Source organism: Phascolarctos cinereus, unplaced genomic scaffold, assembly GCF_003287225.1.
Source record: "Phascolarctos cinereus isolate Bilbo 61053 unplaced genomic scaffold, phaCin_HiC Scaffold_4;HRSCAF=312, whole genome shotgun sequence".
In the NCBI taxonomy this organism is placed as follows: Eukaryota; Metazoa; Chordata; class Mammalia; order Diprotodontia; family Phascolarctidae; genus Phascolarctos; species Phascolarctos cinereus.
Window position 1 is genome coordinate 210,515,242 of NW_027555847.1, and position 19,937 is coordinate 210,535,178.

The 19,937-nt window shown below is 38.2% G+C and overlaps 1 protein-coding gene across 1 annotated transcript in view; it reads left to right on the plus strand.

Moving 5' to 3' along the window:
• The window catches only part of LOC110193499 (phospholipid-transporting ATPase ABCA3-like), a 337,264-nt gene that overhangs the window by 280,868 nt on the left and 36,459 nt on the right, over positions 1-19,937 (plus strand). The window contains 4 exon segments of the mRNA XM_078151735.1: positions 5,728-5,986; positions 6,167-6,371; positions 6,970-7,189; positions 19,740-19,895. Coding sequence (XP_078007861.1) covers positions 5,728-5,986; positions 6,167-6,371; positions 6,970-7,189; positions 19,740-19,895 — 840 coding nt within the window.

Here is a 19,937-nt window from a genome sequence, read left to right on the forward strand (position 1 = left end):
TGTCATTTTTCTTTTCTCTCCTGTTAGCCAGTCTAATAGATATGAGGTGTAGTACCTCAGAATTATATTAATTTGCATTTCTCCAATCAGTAGTGAATTAGAGTATTTCTTCATATGACTATAGATAGCTTTAATTACTTCATCTGAAAACTGATCATATCTATCTTTTGATCATTTGTCAATTGGATAATGTCTCTTATTTTTATAAATTTGACTCAGTTCTCTACATGTTTGAGAAATGAGGCCTTTATCAGAGAAATTTGCTTCAAAAGTTTATTTTGCACAATTACTATTGCTAACTGTATTTCTAATCCCCCTCCTGTTTATTCTATTCTCTCTCTCCTTTCACCCTGCCCCTCCTCAAAAGTGTTTTGTTTCTGACTACCTCCTCCCCTAATCTGCCCTCCCTTTTGTCACACACCCCTTCTCTTATCCTCTTCTTTCCTATATGGTAAGATAGATTACTATAACCAATTGAGCGTGTATTTTATTCTCTCTTTGAGCCAGTTCTGATAAGGGTATGGTTCACTCACTCCCTTTTACCTCCCCCCTCTTCTCCTCCACTGTAAAACTTTTTTCTTGCCTCTTTTATGTGAGATAATTTATCCCATTCCTCTCTCCTTAATTTTATTTTTTTAAATATAATCACTTAATATTCAACTCACACCTATGCCCTCTATCTATATATACTTCTTCTACCTGCCCTAATAATGAAAAAGTTCTTATGAGTTAGAAGTGTCTTTCTGTGTAGAAACATAAACAGTTTAACCTAATTAAGTGCCTTATGATTTCTGTTTCCTCTTTACCTACTTATGCTTCTCTTGAGTCTTATATTTGTATATTCAGATCTGCTTTTTTCACCAAGAATGCTTGAAAGTCTCATTGAAGACTCATCTCATTGAATGTCCATTTTTCCTTCTGAAGGATTATACTCAGTTTTGCTAGGTAGGTGATTCTTGCTTGTAATCCTAGCTCCTTTGCCCTTCAGAATATCATAGTCAAAACCCTCTAATCCTTTAATGTAGAAGCTGCTAAATCTTGTGTTATCCTGACTGTGGCTCCCCTGTACTTGAATTGTTTCTTTCTAGCTGCTTGCAATATTTTCTCCTTGACCTGGAAGCTCTGAAATTTAGCTATAATATTTCTTACATTTTTCATTTTGGGATCTCTTTCAGGAGGTGATCAATGGATTCTTTCCATTTCTAATTTACCCTTTCATTCTGGAATATCAGGGCAGTTTTCCTTGAAAATTTCTTGAAAGGTGATGTCTAGGCTTTTTTTTTTATCGTAGCTTTCAGGTAGACCAACAATTTTAAAATTACCTCTCCTGGATTTATTTTCCTGGTCAATTATTTTGCAGTGAGATACTTCACATTGTCTTCTATTTTTTCATTCTTTTGATTTTGTTTTATTGTTTCTTGATTTCTCATAAAGTCATTAGCTTCCATTTGCTCCATTATAATTTTTTAAGGAATTGTTTTCTTCAGTTAGCTTTTGTACTTCCTTTTCCATTTGGTCAATTCTGCTTTTTAAAGCATTCTTCTCTGCATTTGATTTTTGTACCTCTTTTGCCATTTGGCCTAGTCTGCTTTTTAAGGTGTTATTTTCTTCAGTATTTTTTGAGTCTCCTTTACCAAGCTGTTGACTCGTTTTTCATGATTTTCTTGCATCACTCTCATTTCTCTTCCCAGTTTTTCCTCTACCTCTCTTACTTGATTTTCAAAATCCGCTGAACTCTTTCATGGCCTGAGACCAATTCATATTTTTCTTGGAGGCTTTGGATATAGGAGTTTTGACTTTTTTATCTTCTTCTGAATGTGTGTTTTGATCCTCTGTGTCACCATAATAACTTTCTGTGGTCAGAATTTTTTTGTTGTTTGCTCATTTTCCCAGCCTATTGCTTGACTTTCTAACTCTTTGTTAAATTAGGGCTCTGCTTCCAGGGTGGAAGGCACACTGTCCCAAGATTCAGGGGTTTTGTGCAGCTGTTTTCAGAGATACTTCTAGGGATCTGTAAGTTTTCAGTTCTTCCAAGGTGGCATGTATTTACTACTCTCCTCACAGTTTAAGTATCACAAAAATATAATCAGGATCACACAAAGCTTGGCAACTGCTATTTGATGAAGGAAGATCTTGGAATATAATATTCCAAAACCAAAACAGAGAAGTTTACAACCAAGAACAACTTACCTTATAAAGCTGAGTATAATCCTGTAGGGGTAAAATTTATACTTTTAATGGAATAGAAGACTTTTAAGCATTTCTAATGAAAAGAGCAAACTCAAATAAGAGTACTGAAATACAAACACAGAAGCCCAGAGAATCCTCAAAATGTAAATTTGAGCATTTAGAAGGAACTGTAAGATGATGGAATGTTAACATTCTAATAGGAGAAGAATAAACAAGTGCTCCTTCAAAATTTAATGTCTTCAAAAGGGTATTGAGGGAGTTATACTACCTAAGAAAAATGGAGGTGGGGAGTACTGGTTCTATTCTGAGGATTTTAAGATGGCAAAGAGAAGGTAGGGTAAAATGGATGTACTAGTGTAAAAATGGGAAGAAGAGTGTTGAACTTGCTATTTCTCATAATTGAAATGTGTGATAGAAAGAGTATACAAACATGGTGGAAGGAGGAAGGGGAAGGAGCATCAAATAAGGTTTACTCTTATATGAAATGGACAAAGAGTTGAACACAAAGAGTTTGATGTAAAACAACAACAAACTTAGCAGGGAAAAAAAAGTGTGACTAATAGGGCTAGAAGGCTAAAAATGAGGTAATGCCAAGGAAGAAATAGTCCCAGCAAAATAAACTTAGTGATCATAAAAAGAGAAGGTATAAAAGGACAAAAAAAAAAGAACTAGAATCTAAGGATGTGAAATGTCTTAAATTTCAACTTTAAAAGATTTAAGAACTCTGAATAATGCAGTGACTAGCCAGTAGACCTATAAAGAGTTGCAGAGACATTTTTTATGATGACCACTGTATAGATTCATTTCTATGTAGATTCATTGACTGTGCTTTTTTATTACAAGTCCTCTTTCCTCTTTCTTTCACTCAGTCTTTTATTTAGGAAGAAGGGACAGGAGGGGTTAGCACTAGTGATGCAAAACAAAAAAAAAGTGGGAGAAGGGGAATCCTTGTAAAAATATTTAATGTGCAAAGGACTGAACAGAAGGAAATTCAAAATAAAGCACAGAAAAGCTAGAAAATTCTGAAAGGAGTGTGTAGAATTTATTTTATACTTTTATAAAAAGCAAGAAGATAAAAAATAGAGATTCATGGTTTCATATGGAATTCCTTTTTTGTAGTCTGCTGTGTGTGGAAATTCTCTTTTTTCAGGGTGGGTCATCTAAATTCAGCATAAAAAAATAAATTTTTTAACTTTTCATCTCATAAAACCTTTTAAACCTTGCGTTTTATCACCATAGCCTTTGAGAACACAAGATCACTTCTATACCAGGATGACTCATTACAGTTGGACTTTTATAAAAGATTATATGCTTCTAGTATGGCTAATCAATACCTATTTATTTCCTAGCTGTTTTATGAGACATTCATAGAAACTATCTAAGCCAGGGTAGAAGTTTCCACAATGTGGCATCAATTTTTCTTTAATTGACCTTGGTCCTTATAAAACAATATCCATTCTAGGGAAGAATTTATAACCAAACAAGAGACCATTATGAAATACAAAAGGTGTAGTTTTGATTACATTAAATTTAAAATGTTTTGTGCAAACAAAGCCAATGCAACCAAGATTAGAAGGAAAGCAGAAAGCTGGGAAACAATTTTTACAGCCAGTGTCTCTGATAAAGTCCTCATTTCTAAAATACATAGAGAACTGAGTCAAATCTATAAGAATACAAGTCATTTCCCAATTAACAAGTGGTCAAAGGATATGAACAGGCGATTTTTGGATGAAGAAATTAAAGCTGTCTATAGTCATATGAAAAATGCTCTAAATCACCATTGATTAGAGAAATGTAAATTAAAACAACTCTGAGGTACCACATCACACCTATCAGATTGGCTAATATGATACAAAAAGAAAATGATAAATGTTGGAGAAGTAGGAAATTGGAACACTAATGTGTTGTTGGTGGAGTTGTGAACTGATCCAACAATTCTGGAGAGCAATTTGGAACTACGCCTAAAGGACTATAAAATTGTGCATACCCTTTGATCCAGCTATACTACTACTAGGTCTGTATCCCGAAGAGATCATAAAAATGGGGAAAAGACCCACATGCACAAAAATATTTATAGAAACTTTTTTTGTGGTAGCAAAGAATTGGACATTGAAGAGATGCCTATCAATTGGAGGATGGCTGAACAAGTTGTGGTATATAAATGTAATGGAATACTATTGTTCTATAAGAAATAATGAGCAGGCAGATTTCAGAAAAACCTACAAAGACTTGCATGAACCGATGCTGAGTGAAGTGAGGAGAACCAGGAGAACATTGTACACAGTAACAGCAACATTGTGCAGTGACCAACTTTGATAGACTTTTTTCAGCAACACAATGATCCAAGACAATTCCAAAAGACTCATGATGGAAAATCCACATCCAGAGAAAGGACTATGGAGTCTGAATGCAGATCAAAAGCATACTATTTTCTCCTTTTCTGGGGTTTTTTTTTCTCTTGGTTTTTCCCTTTTGTTCTGAACCTTCTTTCACAACATGACTAATATGGAAACATGTTTAATATGATTGTACATGTATAGCCTATATCAGATTGCATGCCATCTTGGAGAAGGAGGAAGGGAGAAAAAATTTGGTAGTCAAAATCTCATAAAAGTGAATGTTGAAAACAAAAAATAAATAAATATATTTTTATAAAAAAGAATATTCTTGCTAAAGAAATTTGACCAAACTATGAGTCCTCAAAGAGGAGCTGGAAAATGATTACAAGTCAAGGGAGGGGACTGGGAGAATCATATCACAATAAATAATATGAATTGAAGGTCAATGGTATATCCTTCTCTTAACTCTCTGGCTAAGAAGGTAGGACATAATACAGGCAGTTAGGAAATAAGAGTCATTGATCTTGGAACTTCTGGTCTCAAAGCCTGATGTCTAAACATTAAGATTTGGGAAAAGGCATATTCTACTTTCTTTGTCATCTTCCATGCAGCAATTTGTGGATTTCCCTGATAGGAACAGAAATGTAGAGTAGATGTAGGTACCTCAGAGGCTGTCTGTTCCAACCCCCTCATTTTACAGATGATGAAACCAAGATCAAAAGAGGTTAACCAACATGGCCAAAATTGCATAGGCATTAAGAGTCAGATGTGGATTTGAATCCACTGGCTCTGCAAGTGCCCTTTTTGCTATATTACATTCTCTCTTCATTGATAATTTAGCTGAAAAGATAAAAGAAACAGGAAACCCTGGAAGTACATGGTTCACTTTAAACATTCAAAAAATAGTAATTTCCTGCTCCACATAATCCCATTGGATTGGAATTTTTATTTAACACTGACCTGACCAGGCTGTTTAGAGAATGCATGCTAGAGTAACTTTAGCTTACTGCCATAGCCCAGTTTCATAGATCTTGTTCACTCCGTGTGCTGCATTAGAGTTGTCCCTTTAGCCTTCGGAGAGGTTAGTGGCCCTTAGAATAATATTTATTCTTCCCAAGCATAATCATCCCTCAAGGAGAGGGATTACATCTTATTATATGATTCATACTGACTGACCATTGTGGCTTCCCCATCCTAGGTAACATAGAAGAGTTCCTCTTGAATGGTAGACTGTGTAGTGACCGATGCCTCATTGCAGTTGACATTGATTCCCAAAAAAATAAGACAAAGATCACTGCTCTTTTCAACAATCAGGCATACCATTCACCTGCAGTAGCCTTGGCATTAGTGGACAACATCCTCCTCATGTCGCATTCTGGTAGTCGGGCTTCTATTAAAGTCACCAATAAGCCTCAACCTTGAAGTGCTATCAAAGCTGCAAGGGAAAAATACCATAAGTATGTATCATACTTCTCTGTCCTTGTCTTATGGTTTTCAAACCATTAACACTTCTTCTGTCCTAACATTTTGTACATTTAAATATCATACTGTGGAAGGTGGCTCCTGATATGAATCAGTCTTCCCTGCTATCAGTCTCCTGGGCCATACTGATATGTCTCCATATCCCTCTCCTACAGGGGCAGTCGTGGACATGAAATTGCCTTCAGTTTGTTCTTTGGTATGGCTGCCTTGGCCAGTAGTTTTTGTCTCTTGACAGTCACCGAGAGAGTTATTAAGGCAAAGCACCTCCAATTTGTGAGTGGTGTACGAATTATTAATTTCTGGCTCTCTGCCTTTTTTTGGGACCTCTTCAACTTTATCATTCCTTGCCTCCTGCTGCTGGTGAGTATAGGACAAGTGTGAGTGTATGTGTGTGTGTGTGTGTGTGTGTGTGTGTGTGTGTGTGTGTGAACATCCATTAGTCCAGGGTAGAACTTCGCCTTCAGACAATACTGCTCTGTTCTTGAATCTAGCCACAAAGGCTAAGGCTAGCCAGAGTGGCTCCTGCTGCTGGGAAACTGCCTTCTGAGCAGCCTCTCCATCCCCTCCCTAAGTAGAAGAAAGTTGACTTCCTGATGTTTTGGTGTCTGTAGAAGTCTAGTCCTAGTCCCTTTGTTTACTGATGTGTATTAAATCACAAAGTTGATGCCCTGGACATCGTTGTGTTCATACAGCTTTCCTACTCTAATGCCTCTCTTGACAAAGAGGACAAAACAAAACTGTTACAAAAGTGAAAAGTGCTGTCTTCTTGGTGCCTTTGTTTTTCCTTTGATGAGCCAAGCTTTTTAAAGGTAGTTAAAATAGTTTGGCTAAATAGTAGTTTCATACCACTACCTTTAAAAGTGGGACTATCAGTTTCTATCTCTAGGGTTCTTAGCTGATATTCTGCTCATTCCTTAATCCATGATCCCCATCTCTGTATTTGGTCTCTTTGTTTTAGGTTGTGTTCAAATACCATGGCGTGAAAGCTTTCGTTGATGACCATTATGCAGCAGATATCTTATTAATCTTCGTGCTATATGGCTGGTCTATCATCCCCCTCGTGTACCTGATGAGCTTCTTATTTTCTGGTAGTGCCACTGCGTATGCCAAACTTGTTGTATTCAACTTCTGTTCAGGCATGATCAGTTTCCTGTTTGTCTACATGGCAGAATCTAATGGTAAGGGTGACAGCACTTACTTTTCCTCTCCCTTCAGCTGTCCTCTTCCCAAATAAGTCCTTTTTCAAGGGGAAGCAATGAATGAGTGAGGAGAAACATTTTAAGATAAGGAAATTAATAAACAGGCATTGAAAATTCATACTATCACAAATCTTGCCCAGATTGGAGCAGATGATATCTAACAATCCTTCCAAATAGATTCTGGTTCCTTGAAGACTCCAGTTGAAGCTGTAAAAATGAAGCAGAATAGATTTTAGTTTAAGAAACAAGCTAGAATGATACATTTCCTCTTAACCCCTCATCCAATGACTTATGTGACCCACTTTGGTTCTGTAAGTAGAAGTATTTTCTTCCCTGAAAAGCTTCTCAAGACAGTACTACTGACAAATATAATGAGTGATCTAAGGAAGTGCATAGAGATGATTCTTGGGTAGAAAATCTAAAATAGTTTAGTATAAGTACAGTCAATCCTCACCTTTCACAGGGGTAACATTCCTAGAAAATGACATAAAAACAAAAAATGGGAATGTTGATACTTTGAACCCATGAGAAATAGGGAGTTAAGTTCTTGTGACCACCAAAAACTGTAATCTTTCATTAGAAATTACTGAAAATACACTTTTCTGCATATAATTCTTTATAACAAAACATTAATTCTGATAACATGCACTTTTCCTAACACAGTAACCATGAAATAACCCATGAAATGCAGTACACAAAATAAAATTGGTAATATCCAAAACATTTTTCTCACTAGTAATTCCCTACAATTCTGTAATCCTTTGTGCCAACATCTCAATTTAAAAAAATAGATTTCAGACAATATTCAGTTTTCATAACATGAAATCTACAGTACCACAAATACTGTAAAGCAAATAAAATTCTCAAAACTAAAACTTTTTTTAACCTGAATCTTACCTTCTACTGTGTCAGATGGTAGTGTAAAGGCATTGCACTGTATTCTATGCTGCTGTAAACCTCTCTACCTTGGCTGTCCACCAAAAACTAAGGGGGAGATTGCTGGGACATTAGATGCTGCTATTGGAAGACACCAAGATTGGCAAGGTTTTGACATCACCTCCCAATACTCTGTCCTTCACAGCTGGGTGGATGGCATTGGAGATTGTGAAGGACGCACCAGCTGAAATAATACATCAGCTCCACAAACTTGAATGTATTGCACCTTTCATTTTTTTCTCTACTGAGCATAGCTGCAAATAAAATCATGCAAATGCTTGAATTCACAAATTTAAATGCATAGATGTTGAGGATTGACTGTATATGTTACTTCTAGCAGTATAGATTATTCACATATTTTGTAGAAGATCATTATAAACCTGGTTCATTTGTTGGAGAAACACAGAAAGGTAACACTTTTATGTAGAGAATAAGAAAGGGAGCAAAATTTCTCTACAAATAGGATTTCAATTATTTCTGATAGCACCACACCCATGTGTGTCTTATGTAAAATCAGGGTTCTAAAAGCATTTGGTCCAATAAGTTTCAAGTGGATGTGATTCAAAGGACATGATCTGTGTGTCTCAGCCACATCACTATATCTAAATGCTTCCCTCTTCCCAATCCAAATGATGAAGTACTCACAGCAACCAATTTCCCTTTTTTCTTTTTTTTTCTTTTTTTTTTTGGCTTTTAGGCAATTGGGGTTAAGTGACTTGCCCAGGGTCACACAGCTAGTAAGTGTCAAGCGTTTGGTCTGAGGCCAGATTTGAGCTCAGGACCTCCTGACTTCAGGGCCAGTGCTCTATCCACTGCACCACCTAGCTGCCCCTCCCTTTTTTTTCAAATCAGAGGTTTTTAGACCCTCTAGCCTAAAAGATAATGAACCAAGATATGCTTCTTTCCATCTCCCCCAAATGACAAATACAAACACTATTAATATAGAAAATCCTATACAAAGCAATGAAATGTAGAAAGTAGAACTAGAAGTACTAACCACAATCACGTGAAAAATATTATTCAAAAAACAGTGGCTCAGATACCTGCAAAAGGGCTGGGCAAAGATTTTGTACTTCACCCCTACCTATGTGTAGCTAGGTGTTATAGTGAATAGAATGCCAGGCCTGGAGTTAGGAAGACCTGAGTTCAAATCCAGCCTCAGACATTTACTGGCTGTGTGACCCTAGACAAGTCATTTAACTTCTGTCTGCCTCAGTTTCCTCAGCTATAAAATGGGGATGATAATAGCACCTTCCTCCCAAGGCTCAAATGAGAAAATATTTATAAAGTACTTAGCACAGTGCTTGGCACATAATAGGTACTTAGTAAATGCTTATTTCCTTCCTTGATAAATAAAACTCTGGAATGATTTACATGGACCTAGAATAGCAACCAAGGGCATGATGGGCATTGGAAGAAATGTACTTGCCCCCACTGAAATAGCCTAGTGAGTCTAAGGAATTACAACAGAAGCATAATCAAAGGAATTCAAAACAAACTTAACCTAATCCTAAAACTGCTGCTGCTATTTGGATGTGGCTCTGAGTCTAGACCAGCCCTTGTGGCTAGGATCAGCCATTGTCATTCAGCAGAGGAAATGTTGGCATAGAATATATCCAGAGCTCACAGCAAAACATAGAAAGCACAAGTGGCAGTATTAGTTGCAAGGAGGGCTTCATTCATCTTTCTATCCAGTCCTTGGAGTATGAGTTGCCTGTGTGTGTTCCCTGTGTATGCCCTCTCCCACTAATGGTGTGGGAATTTGTGGGATAGTGTATTGTTGGGTGGGGAAGAGGGATGTTCCTTATTAACTTCTTGGTCATATGTTTGATTAAATTAATAACTTTTACTTTAAAACAATATGTCCTCTTATTGATCTGGTAAGAGAAAAACATTAGTGGGAGCTATTGAACTATGGATTTGAATTGATGCAGACCTAAAATGTGCCTTGAATCTGGAATAACTTTCAGAGACCCCATTTGTGAGGAGATGAAAAAGAAAAAAAACCGTAAGCACAGCCCCTCCTCTTTAAGCTCTGATACTCATGCAGAAAGTACTGAAGGACATTCTAAATTAGGGGAAATGATAAGAGCAAAGGCTCAGAGAAAGGAGTTAGTAGGTCATATGCAGGACACCATTGGTCTGACTACAATGCAGCATTTCTTGGGTTAGGAAGCAGATGAAAGCAATCAATAATCAAACCCTTAAAATACATGATTGAAAATGTGGACTTCAGAATATAAGCAGGCAGTTCTCAGATGAAGAGACTGAAGCCATCTATAGTCATGTGAAAGAATGCCCTAGATCACTATTGATTGGAGAGATGCAGATCGGAACAGCTCTGAGGTACCACATCACACCTATCAGATTGGCCAAGATGACAAAACAGGAAGATGATAGATGTTGGGGAAGATGTGGGAAAATTGGAGCACTAGTGCATTGTTGCTGGAGTTGTGAAGTGGCCCAACCGTTTTGGAGGGCGTTTTGGAGCTATACCCAAAGGGCTATGAAAATGTGCGTACCCTTTGACCCAGTGATAGCACTTCTAGAGCTGTATCCCAGAGAGATCACACAAATGGGAGGAAGACCCACGTGTACAAAAATGTGTATAGGTGGCTCTTTTTGTGGTAGCAAGGAGTTGGAGTTTGGGGGGATGCTCATCAATTAGGGAATGGCCAAACAGGCTGTGGTGTATGGATGTAATGGAGTGCTGTTGTGCTATAGGAAATGATGGACAGGCTGATGTCAGGGGAACCTGGAAAGACTTGTATGGTCTGTTGCTAAGTAGAGTGATGAGCAGAGCCAGGAGAACGTTGTACAGTAACAGCACATTGTGCGATGACTAATGTTGATGGACTTGGCCCTTCCCAGCAATGCAGGGATCTGGGACATCTCTGGGAGCCTTGTGATGGAGAGTGCTGTCCACATCCAAAGAAATAACTGTGGAGTTTGAGTGCAGATCGAAGCCTACTATTTGCTATTTTTTTTCTTCTGTTGAGTTTTGTTTCCTCTTTCTGGTAGTTCCTCCTATTGGTTCTAATTCTTGCTTGCAACATCACTAATGTGAAAATATGTTTAGTAGGAGTGTGTATGTATAGCCTATATTGGATTGTGTGCTGTCTTGGGGAGGGTGGTGGGGAAGAAAGGGAAGAAAAATTTTAAACTCAAAAGTGATTGTTGATAAATCAAAATAAATTAATAAAAAATGGGATAGATAAAAAAAGAATGTAGACTTCACTCAAAAGGTTAGGACGACCTCTGTAAGTTGTTTTTCTTTTTAATTTTTGTTTTTTGTTTTTGTTTTTTGAAACTTGGTGATTTAATCCAAACAGTACTTGGAGAGGCATGCTAAAGGGAGGCATGCTAAGAGGCTTATAACAAGAGTCACAGACTCAATATTTAGTCAATAGACATTTACGGCCTGGGTTAGGCTTATTACTGTGTTAGGAGGGAATGAATCCAAGAGATGTTACAGAGGAAATAATAGATTAACATTTAGATAGTGTAGTGAAGAAGATAAAAAACTCAAAGAAGACCTATTAAAGTGGAAAGCCTGGGGTTCTAATTCATTATAATATGAACATTTGGACTGATCAACAAATTTGGGAGAAAGATTATGAGCCCAATTGTAATTATCAGCTGAATATCAGTCTTAATGCTTAAAGGAAGGATTTAGTCTAGGAGAGGTGATTGAAAGCTCAGCATATGTACATATGTTATACCGAGAAATGAGCGAGTTGACCACCCAAGCTAATTTTAAATTGTGGACTTTATTAGCGAGCGGCTGCCAGGGATATTCACATCCAAATCAAGCAGCCTTCATCAGGGGTCGAGCCAGGGTTTATATAGGGAGTATACAGGACAGGGAGGGGGATGGATCTTTGAAGTCTGGCAAGAGGAAGAGTTTTTTTTCAAGGACACCCCTCTCCCTCTATCTAGATATGATAATGCTCTGCAAACTTTCTCACAATGGAGGCTTCCAGAGATACGATCTGAGGGCTGTGGCCTGAGCAGCCAGATAAGGGTCTTGCTAAGGAATTTGGAGGTTTCCAGAGATATGATCTGAGGGCTGGAGCCTGAGCAGCCAGATAAGGGTCTTGCTAAGGAATTTGGAGTTTTCCATGGCCTAAAGGGTTCTACTACCTAAATGGTAAAATTATGTTCTGCATTACACATATATTTGGAATTAATCTATATATATAGAAGTAGAATTGGATTAGGGTTTAGGGTTACAGTGCTCAACCCCAGAGATGCTCATCCCCAGAGACTGGATGAGCACTTGTTAGATGTGTTATAGAGAAGATTCTTGGTCAGGTATAAATTTTGGTCTATTCAGTCTTGTCTACCATGGTGCAGTGGAAGGAGTGCTAGATTTGGAGTCAAAAAATGTGGGTTCAGATCCCCATTCTATCAGTTATTGTCTGATTTGGGGCAAGTCACTCAATTTCTCTTGGCCTCAGTTTCCTCATCTGTAAAAAAATTAAGAGATTGAACTAGATGACCTTTGAGGTCCCTTTCAGCTCTAAATTTATGATACTATGGTTTTATGATCCTGTGGTGGGGGTGGATGGAGGATCTGAGGAGAGGGCTATGTTACCGTATGATTATATGATCACAAGGAATAAAAGATGTTATTATGATTTGTTGTTTATATTTTCCATTGATATTTATTTTTAATATTATAAAACATTAAATTTCCCAAATTTTTTAAATTAATAGAGGCAGCCCCTTTATTAAGAGCATAATGATTATAGTTCATCTTCAGTTTATCATTGCATCCAAAACCGGAGGAGTCAAGTCTATAGAGAGTTGCAATCAGCCCTTCAGTATTCTAATTTTAATTTGAATGCTTGTTAATTCTGTTTAAAACAACAACAACAACAAAAACTTGGACCACCTTAAATATAACTCCGAAATCTTATCCCTCCAGACTATTTCCAGAACTTCTATAGGAGGTACAATGCAGAGTATGGACACACTTTGGCAGCTGTGTGAAAGGTGGATTGTAGAAAGGAGAAACTGAAGGCAGGGAGACCAATTAGGAGACTATTGCAGTAATGCGAGGAAGAGGTGGTGAGGGTTTGAGCTAAGGTGTGGCTTTGTGAGTAGAGAGAAGAGGGTGGATTTGAAAGAGGATGTAAAGGTAGAAACAACAAGATCTGGCAACTGTTTGAATACAAAGGGTGAGAGTGAGGAGTCAAAGATGATAACCAAGGCTGTGAACCTGGATGACCTGAAAGATAATGGTGCCCTTGAGCAAAATAGGGAAGTTTGGAAGACAGGTGGGTTTTGGAGAAAAGATTGAGTTTTGCATATATTGTGTTGCCTCCAAGATACCCAATTTGAAATAAGACTGAAGCTTAGGAGAGAGACTAGGGCTGGATTCAGATAGTAATAGAGATGTATAGGTGTCCAGAGATAGAGAGACAGCAGATAAATAGATCTACATATGTGTAGGCATATAGATAAATATGGATATATGTGTGTGAATCATCTACGTATGTATCAGTCTTCTCAGAGCTACTATCCCTAAAAAAAAAAAATGTGTAAATTGGTTCTCCCTGGTGATGACTGCCCCAGAACCATACTCTGTAAGTTTGCACATGAAAAACTATAGCTCTAGTGCTTTTACTTCTAGTAATTGACACAATTAGCTCAAAGCAGACATTAATGAAATAGCATTGCATGGAGAGTAATAACAAAATTTCTTCCCTTATAAACCTAGGAAGCACTGTGTTACAACTATATGTTATGTCAGTGGGTAAAGTAAGCATAAGTGAAGAGCACATTAGAGAACACATAGCCAAGGACTCATACCTCTGATGATTTTCTGCTGGACGCAGAGTGTCCTCTGAGGAAAGGTTGCTAGGGGCCAGGCCAGGCATCTTCTATCCTCTTCCTGCTGCCACCTCATAGCCAGCCTCCTCACATGAGAAGACCTCAGACCATACCTGCACTCATCCCCTGAGATTCCCATCTCTTGTTGATGCAGTATGTTCCCTGAGGAAAAGCATCTAGGGGTCAGGCCAGGTATCTTCCATCTGCCCCAAAGCAACCACTTCCATCTGTGCCAGCACAAGACATCTTCTACCTCCTGTTGCCAGCTAGTCTGCCAACTGGGATGTGGAAAACCCCGAGTACAAAAAAGAGGAACCCTTCCTTTGACTTTAGACTTTCTATTTCTTGCTCCATCTACGAGTGATGCCTTCAATTCAGTAATGAACATTCTTACACCTGGTCATACCCTTTGTATCTCATTGGCTCGGAACTCCTATGGATCATCATCCAAGCCCCATCCCTCACCTTCTATCACTGGATTCCTCATTCCCATCTCCCTCAAACCTCCCACCCCAAAGTTTCATCCTAACTCCACGCAACCTTCCCACCATGCACTCTGGCATGCTTGTTTCATAAGGCAACAAACTTCTCTTCGCCTTAAATCTATTCCTCCCCCACTCCTTCCATCTCCAACTTTTACTGAAACCTGGGGCGTCCCTTATGACATCACTCCCCTGGCCATCCTTTCTAGTTCTGGCTACTCTTTCACTAATTCTCCTTGGCTCATCGATCAAGGAAGAGGAGTTGTAATACTTCTTTATCCCCATTTCCATTTCCAAGTTCTTCCCTTACCTGTGTAATTCAGTAATCTGTCTTCCTTTGAAAGTCATGCTGTCCTTTCCTACCAGCCAGTCAAAATCCTGTTAGTTGTTGTCTATAGACCTCCAGGCCATTCTCTTTCCTTCCTCAGTGAGTTTTATACTTGGCTTACAATTTTTTCTCTCCTCTCTATCTCCTACCCTCATACTTCAACATTCATATTTGTTCTCCTTCAAATACCCTAACCACTTAGTGTCTAAACTAACTCACCTCACATGGGCTACTCCTCCATCATACCTCAGCCATACACAAAGATGGTCATATTCTCCATCTTGCTATCACCCACAAATGTACCACCTTCATATTCAAAAATCCTGAAATCCCCATATCCAACTATGAACTGTTGACTTTTCACCTCTTCTCCTGCATTCCCTTACAAAACCCCATTCTTCAGCCATGACCTCCCATCCCTTGATGCCTCAATTCTCTCCCAGGCCATCTCCCCTGAACTAGACACTCTCCTCTCTTCTCCCCAATCTTGACTCCCTGTTGAATTCACCTCTACACTGTCCTATTGAGTCCCTAGTCCCTTTATGGTATTACTGATTATGCTTAGCCTTGGATCACTCACACAATTCATTGCCTTTATTCCTATACATGTGACATTGAACAAAGGTGGAAAAAAACCACATAACCATTCTGTAGGTTCACTACAAATTTATGTCACACAACCTCAACTGGGTCTTCACTGCTGCTATGCAACTTACTTTAATAACTCCCTTATCAACTTATCCCACTCTCCATAGCAGCTCTTCCAAACCTTTTCATCCCTTCCCAAACCTATTTTCTCAGCTAAGAATCTTCCCTCATGTTTTATAGACTATATTGAAGCTATTTGCCATGAACTCCCTCTTCTTACCTCTTCCCTATCTCCTATCAGGTGCCTTCTGCCACTCTTTCCTCCTTTACTCCTGTCTTATATGATGAAAAGCCTTACTTCTTACCAAGGCTAACCCCTCTAGTTGTTCAAGTGATCCCATTCTGTCATGTCTCCTCTAATAGATTGCCCCCTGTCATCTCCACACTTTCACTTATTTTCAGTCTCTCCTTGTCTACTGGTTCATTTCCTACTGCATACAAACATGCTTCTGTCTCCCTTATCCTGGAAAAAAAAACCCTCACTCGATCTTTCCATCTCTGCTATTGTCCTATATCTCTTCTGCCCTTTGTAGCTAAATTCCTCTAAAAGGCCATCTACAATAGATGCCTCCACTTTTTCTCCTCTCTTTTCTTCTCTCTCTTGCTAACCCCTTATAATCGGGCTTTCAACCTCATCATACCACTGACACTGCTCTCTCCAAAGTTACCAGTAATGTCTTAGTTGCCAAATCCAATGACCTTTTCTCTGTCTTCATTCTCTTCAGCCTCTCTGCAGCCTTTGGCACTGTTGATCACCCTTTCCTCCTTGATATTCATGTCTCTGTAGGTTTTCAGGACACCACACTCTCCTGGTTCTCCTCCTATATATCTGACCACCCCTTCTCACTGTCCTTTGCTGGACCCTTATCCATATCATGCCTAATAACCATAGGTATCCCTCAAGGTTCTGTCCTGGGCCCTTTTCTCTTCTCCTATACTACACTTGGTGGTCTCATCAGCTCCAATGGATCTAATTTCCATCTTATATGCTGCTGATTCTCAAATCTATCTATCCTACCCTAGAATCTCTGCTGACCCCCAATCTCACATTTCCAACTGTCTTTCAGACATCTCGAACTGGATATCAAGTAGACATCTTAAACTCAATATGTCCAAAACAGAACTCACTTCCCCCTAAACTATTCCTCACTCTACCTTCCTTATTACTGTAGAGGACAACACCATGCTCCCAATCCCCCAGGTTCACAACCTAGGAATTATCCTGGACTACTTACTTTCATCCCCATATCCAAGCTGTTGCCAAGGCCCATCAGTTTCACCTTTGCAACAACATCTCTCGAATACACCTCCTTCTCTCCTCTGGCATTGCCAATACTCTAGAGCAGGCCCTCATCAACATCAGCCTGCTGGTGGATCTGCCTGCCTCAACTCTCTTCCCCACTCCAATCTTTCTTCCATTCAGCCACTAACGTGATTTTCCTAAAATGCAGGTTCAATCACAGTACCTCTTTACTCAATAAACTCCAGTGGCTTCCTATTGCCTTCAGGAGCAAATTCCAAATGTACTCTTTGACATCCAAACCCCTTCATAACATTGCCCCCTCCTACTTTTCCAGCTTTCTGAGCACCCTTCCTAAAATTCAGTGTTTCTCTTTTTCTCAATACCCAGCCACACCACCCCCACATACCTATACTGGTATCACAATTCAGGCCAATTATGGCCAGCTTCATGCTTTCTTTTTGCTAGATATACTGAGCTTACTGCTGCTTGCTTCACTGCTATCCTTGAACATGGTGCTGACAACTCATCATAAAACTATTTCTTTTTCCTAAGGACAAAATTTTGACGTACCAATCTTAGATTTGATTTAAAAGGGCTTTCTTCTAAATCCTAGATTTTATACCTCCACCTAGTAGGCATTCATTACAGGGATTCAAAGAATAAAACCACTGCTTTTACTCTAAGCTTACAGTTTAGTAAGGGAGCTAAAACATGTACAAAAGTAACCATAATACAAGACTGAATATCAAAGTAATCAGAGATTAGCAGTGTTGTGGGAATTCAGCTGAGGAAGACTCAAAAAAAGCTTCAGAAGATTGCATTTGAACTGGACCTTAAAGAATGGGTAGGAACCACGGGTAGTCAAAGCTAGGACAAAAGGCATTCCAGAAACAGATGTGAGCAAAGGGAGGCAAAAATGTCTGGAATCCATTTCTAGAATGGCAAGTACTCGAGTTTGGTTAAGGTATGGGATGAACAAAGATAAGTATTGTAAGATTAATTTGTAAAAACAATTTGAGGTTCAAGCCAAGACACTGAGAAAGAAGTGCTCTTAGGGGGGAAAAGAGAGAGTTTCTCTTCTCTCCCTTTTCTCCATTCCCCCCTCCACCCAATTTACTATGTCATTGGAAGGCTCAAACCAATAGAAGAAAAAGCATCTAATCAGGAGTTGAGAGAGATTCATTAAAGACAAGCATAGATAAATATGAATGCAGAGGAAGGGAGGAAGTAACTTCAAGAATTATAAGCCCTTTCAGGACACCCTGCATATGTATGATTTGTTTAGTAAGTCATCTCACTAACGTGCATTCACATTACATACTATGAACAATTAATGAATAGCAAGTTTAGATGCAGGTAAAATTCAGACTCAACATTTTCGTGTTATGCCTTCCCTACGCTTCCCAAAGCACAGATGCTGCATTGGGGTGTTCCTTTAGATCTTCTCTTCTTCGTGTTGTCCCCAGTTGCAGCACGTTCTTCCAGGACTTGTTGCTGCCATAATCCATTCCTCTTCTTATCTCTGCCACCTCCTATTCCATAACTGATCCCCTCAGGGCCAGGTTCCCCTTGAATTCCAATACATATTCAAGTAACTATTTCATGGAAAGGGGGCTAGACAGTGGGGTTAGAGGGGGATGAAAGGAGCTTATGGACAATGTTACTTAATGCACTAACTGCAGGCCCACCTATAATAATCTAAAATATTTCCTTGTATATCTTTTATTCATCTATCTATGATTGAAAATTATTATTCTATCAAGTCATGAGTGACAACAAGATAGGCAAGCCAGAATAGTCTTTTCAGTAACTTGGTTATAGCTAGGGAACATAGGTTATACCTAGAGGTATACATGGTATGGTAGATAGGATGATAGATCTGTAGATAACCTGCTAAAACCAAGTAGGATGTACCAACGCTCCTCCCTCTAGTACCTGGGCCACATATGTGTATTATAACAAAGGCCTTCTGAAGAGAGTAAATATTTTGTCTTTCTATTGTATTGTGTTGTATTTTTTGATGTTTTTAATTTATAGAACAAAATAAACATTTCCATAATGTAGTACAATAAAAAAGATGATTGTACATGAAACTACCAATCTGCTATGCACAACTTGCTGTTACTTTCAAATATACGACAAAATTATCATGTAAATTTTTTTCTTTTTTTCTTCCCTTTTCCCCTCCTGCCCTAGAGATGGCTACCATTAGACACAAATAGGTGTGTGTGTATATATACATACACACACACATATATATATTTGCACACATGCATATATATATGAATATATGTAAAATTATTCTATATATACCTCTATGTATCAGTTCTTTCTCTGGATGCAGATAGTATCTTTTTTCACATGTCCTTTATAGCTAATTTGGGTATTATAATAGACAAAATAGCTTATTTGTTCAAAGTCATTCCTAACACAATAAAACAATATTGCTATTACTATATTCAATGTTCTCTTGGTTCTGCTCATTTAGTTCTTCATTATTTCTTGCAAGTCTTTCCATGTTTTTCTAAAATCATTGAGCTCATCATTTCCTATAGCATAGACACAATCATATATGGTGTTGTATTAATATATATAAATTTATAAATCAAAAATAAAAGAAAATAAGCCATGAAATTGGCATAAAATCTCCTGTATAGGTAAAAGCACTCAAGTTAATAGTCTTAAGAATAAACAAAAATGGCTCTTATCCCTTAAGATACCTTTATCTTAAGCTATGTCCCCTCTAGTGATTTTGCTTCTTTACCTGACCCTTGAGTCAAAATGGAAACTAGATAATTGGTTCAGGTGGGCAATCTCATCACAGAAAGAACAGTCATAACCTAAAATATTCACTGTACCCAAAAGCTATTTCAGAACTCTATCATGATGGATACATACTTAGAGAACCAACTATCAGGAAAACAAGTTTACTGGTAAGTAAGTAGTATTTTTAAAGTATCACATGTAGTTTAGAAGTTCTGTGAGCCTAATTTGGGTGTCCTGGGGAGTCATGTTTCTTGCAATAGAAAGTAATCTATAACTTTTCCATCATAGTGGTAATAATGGTGAATTCCTCCATTAAAATTTTGGATAATCTATTTCTGATATTTCCTAATCACAACTTGGGGCAATCTATCAGCAGATTTTATGAAAACTACGAAGCCCAGAAATACTGTACCTCTGCTGCTGCTAAAGATTGTGAAGAGAAAGGTGAGTATTCAAGCTCAAGTAACAGTTTCTTTTCTCCAGGCT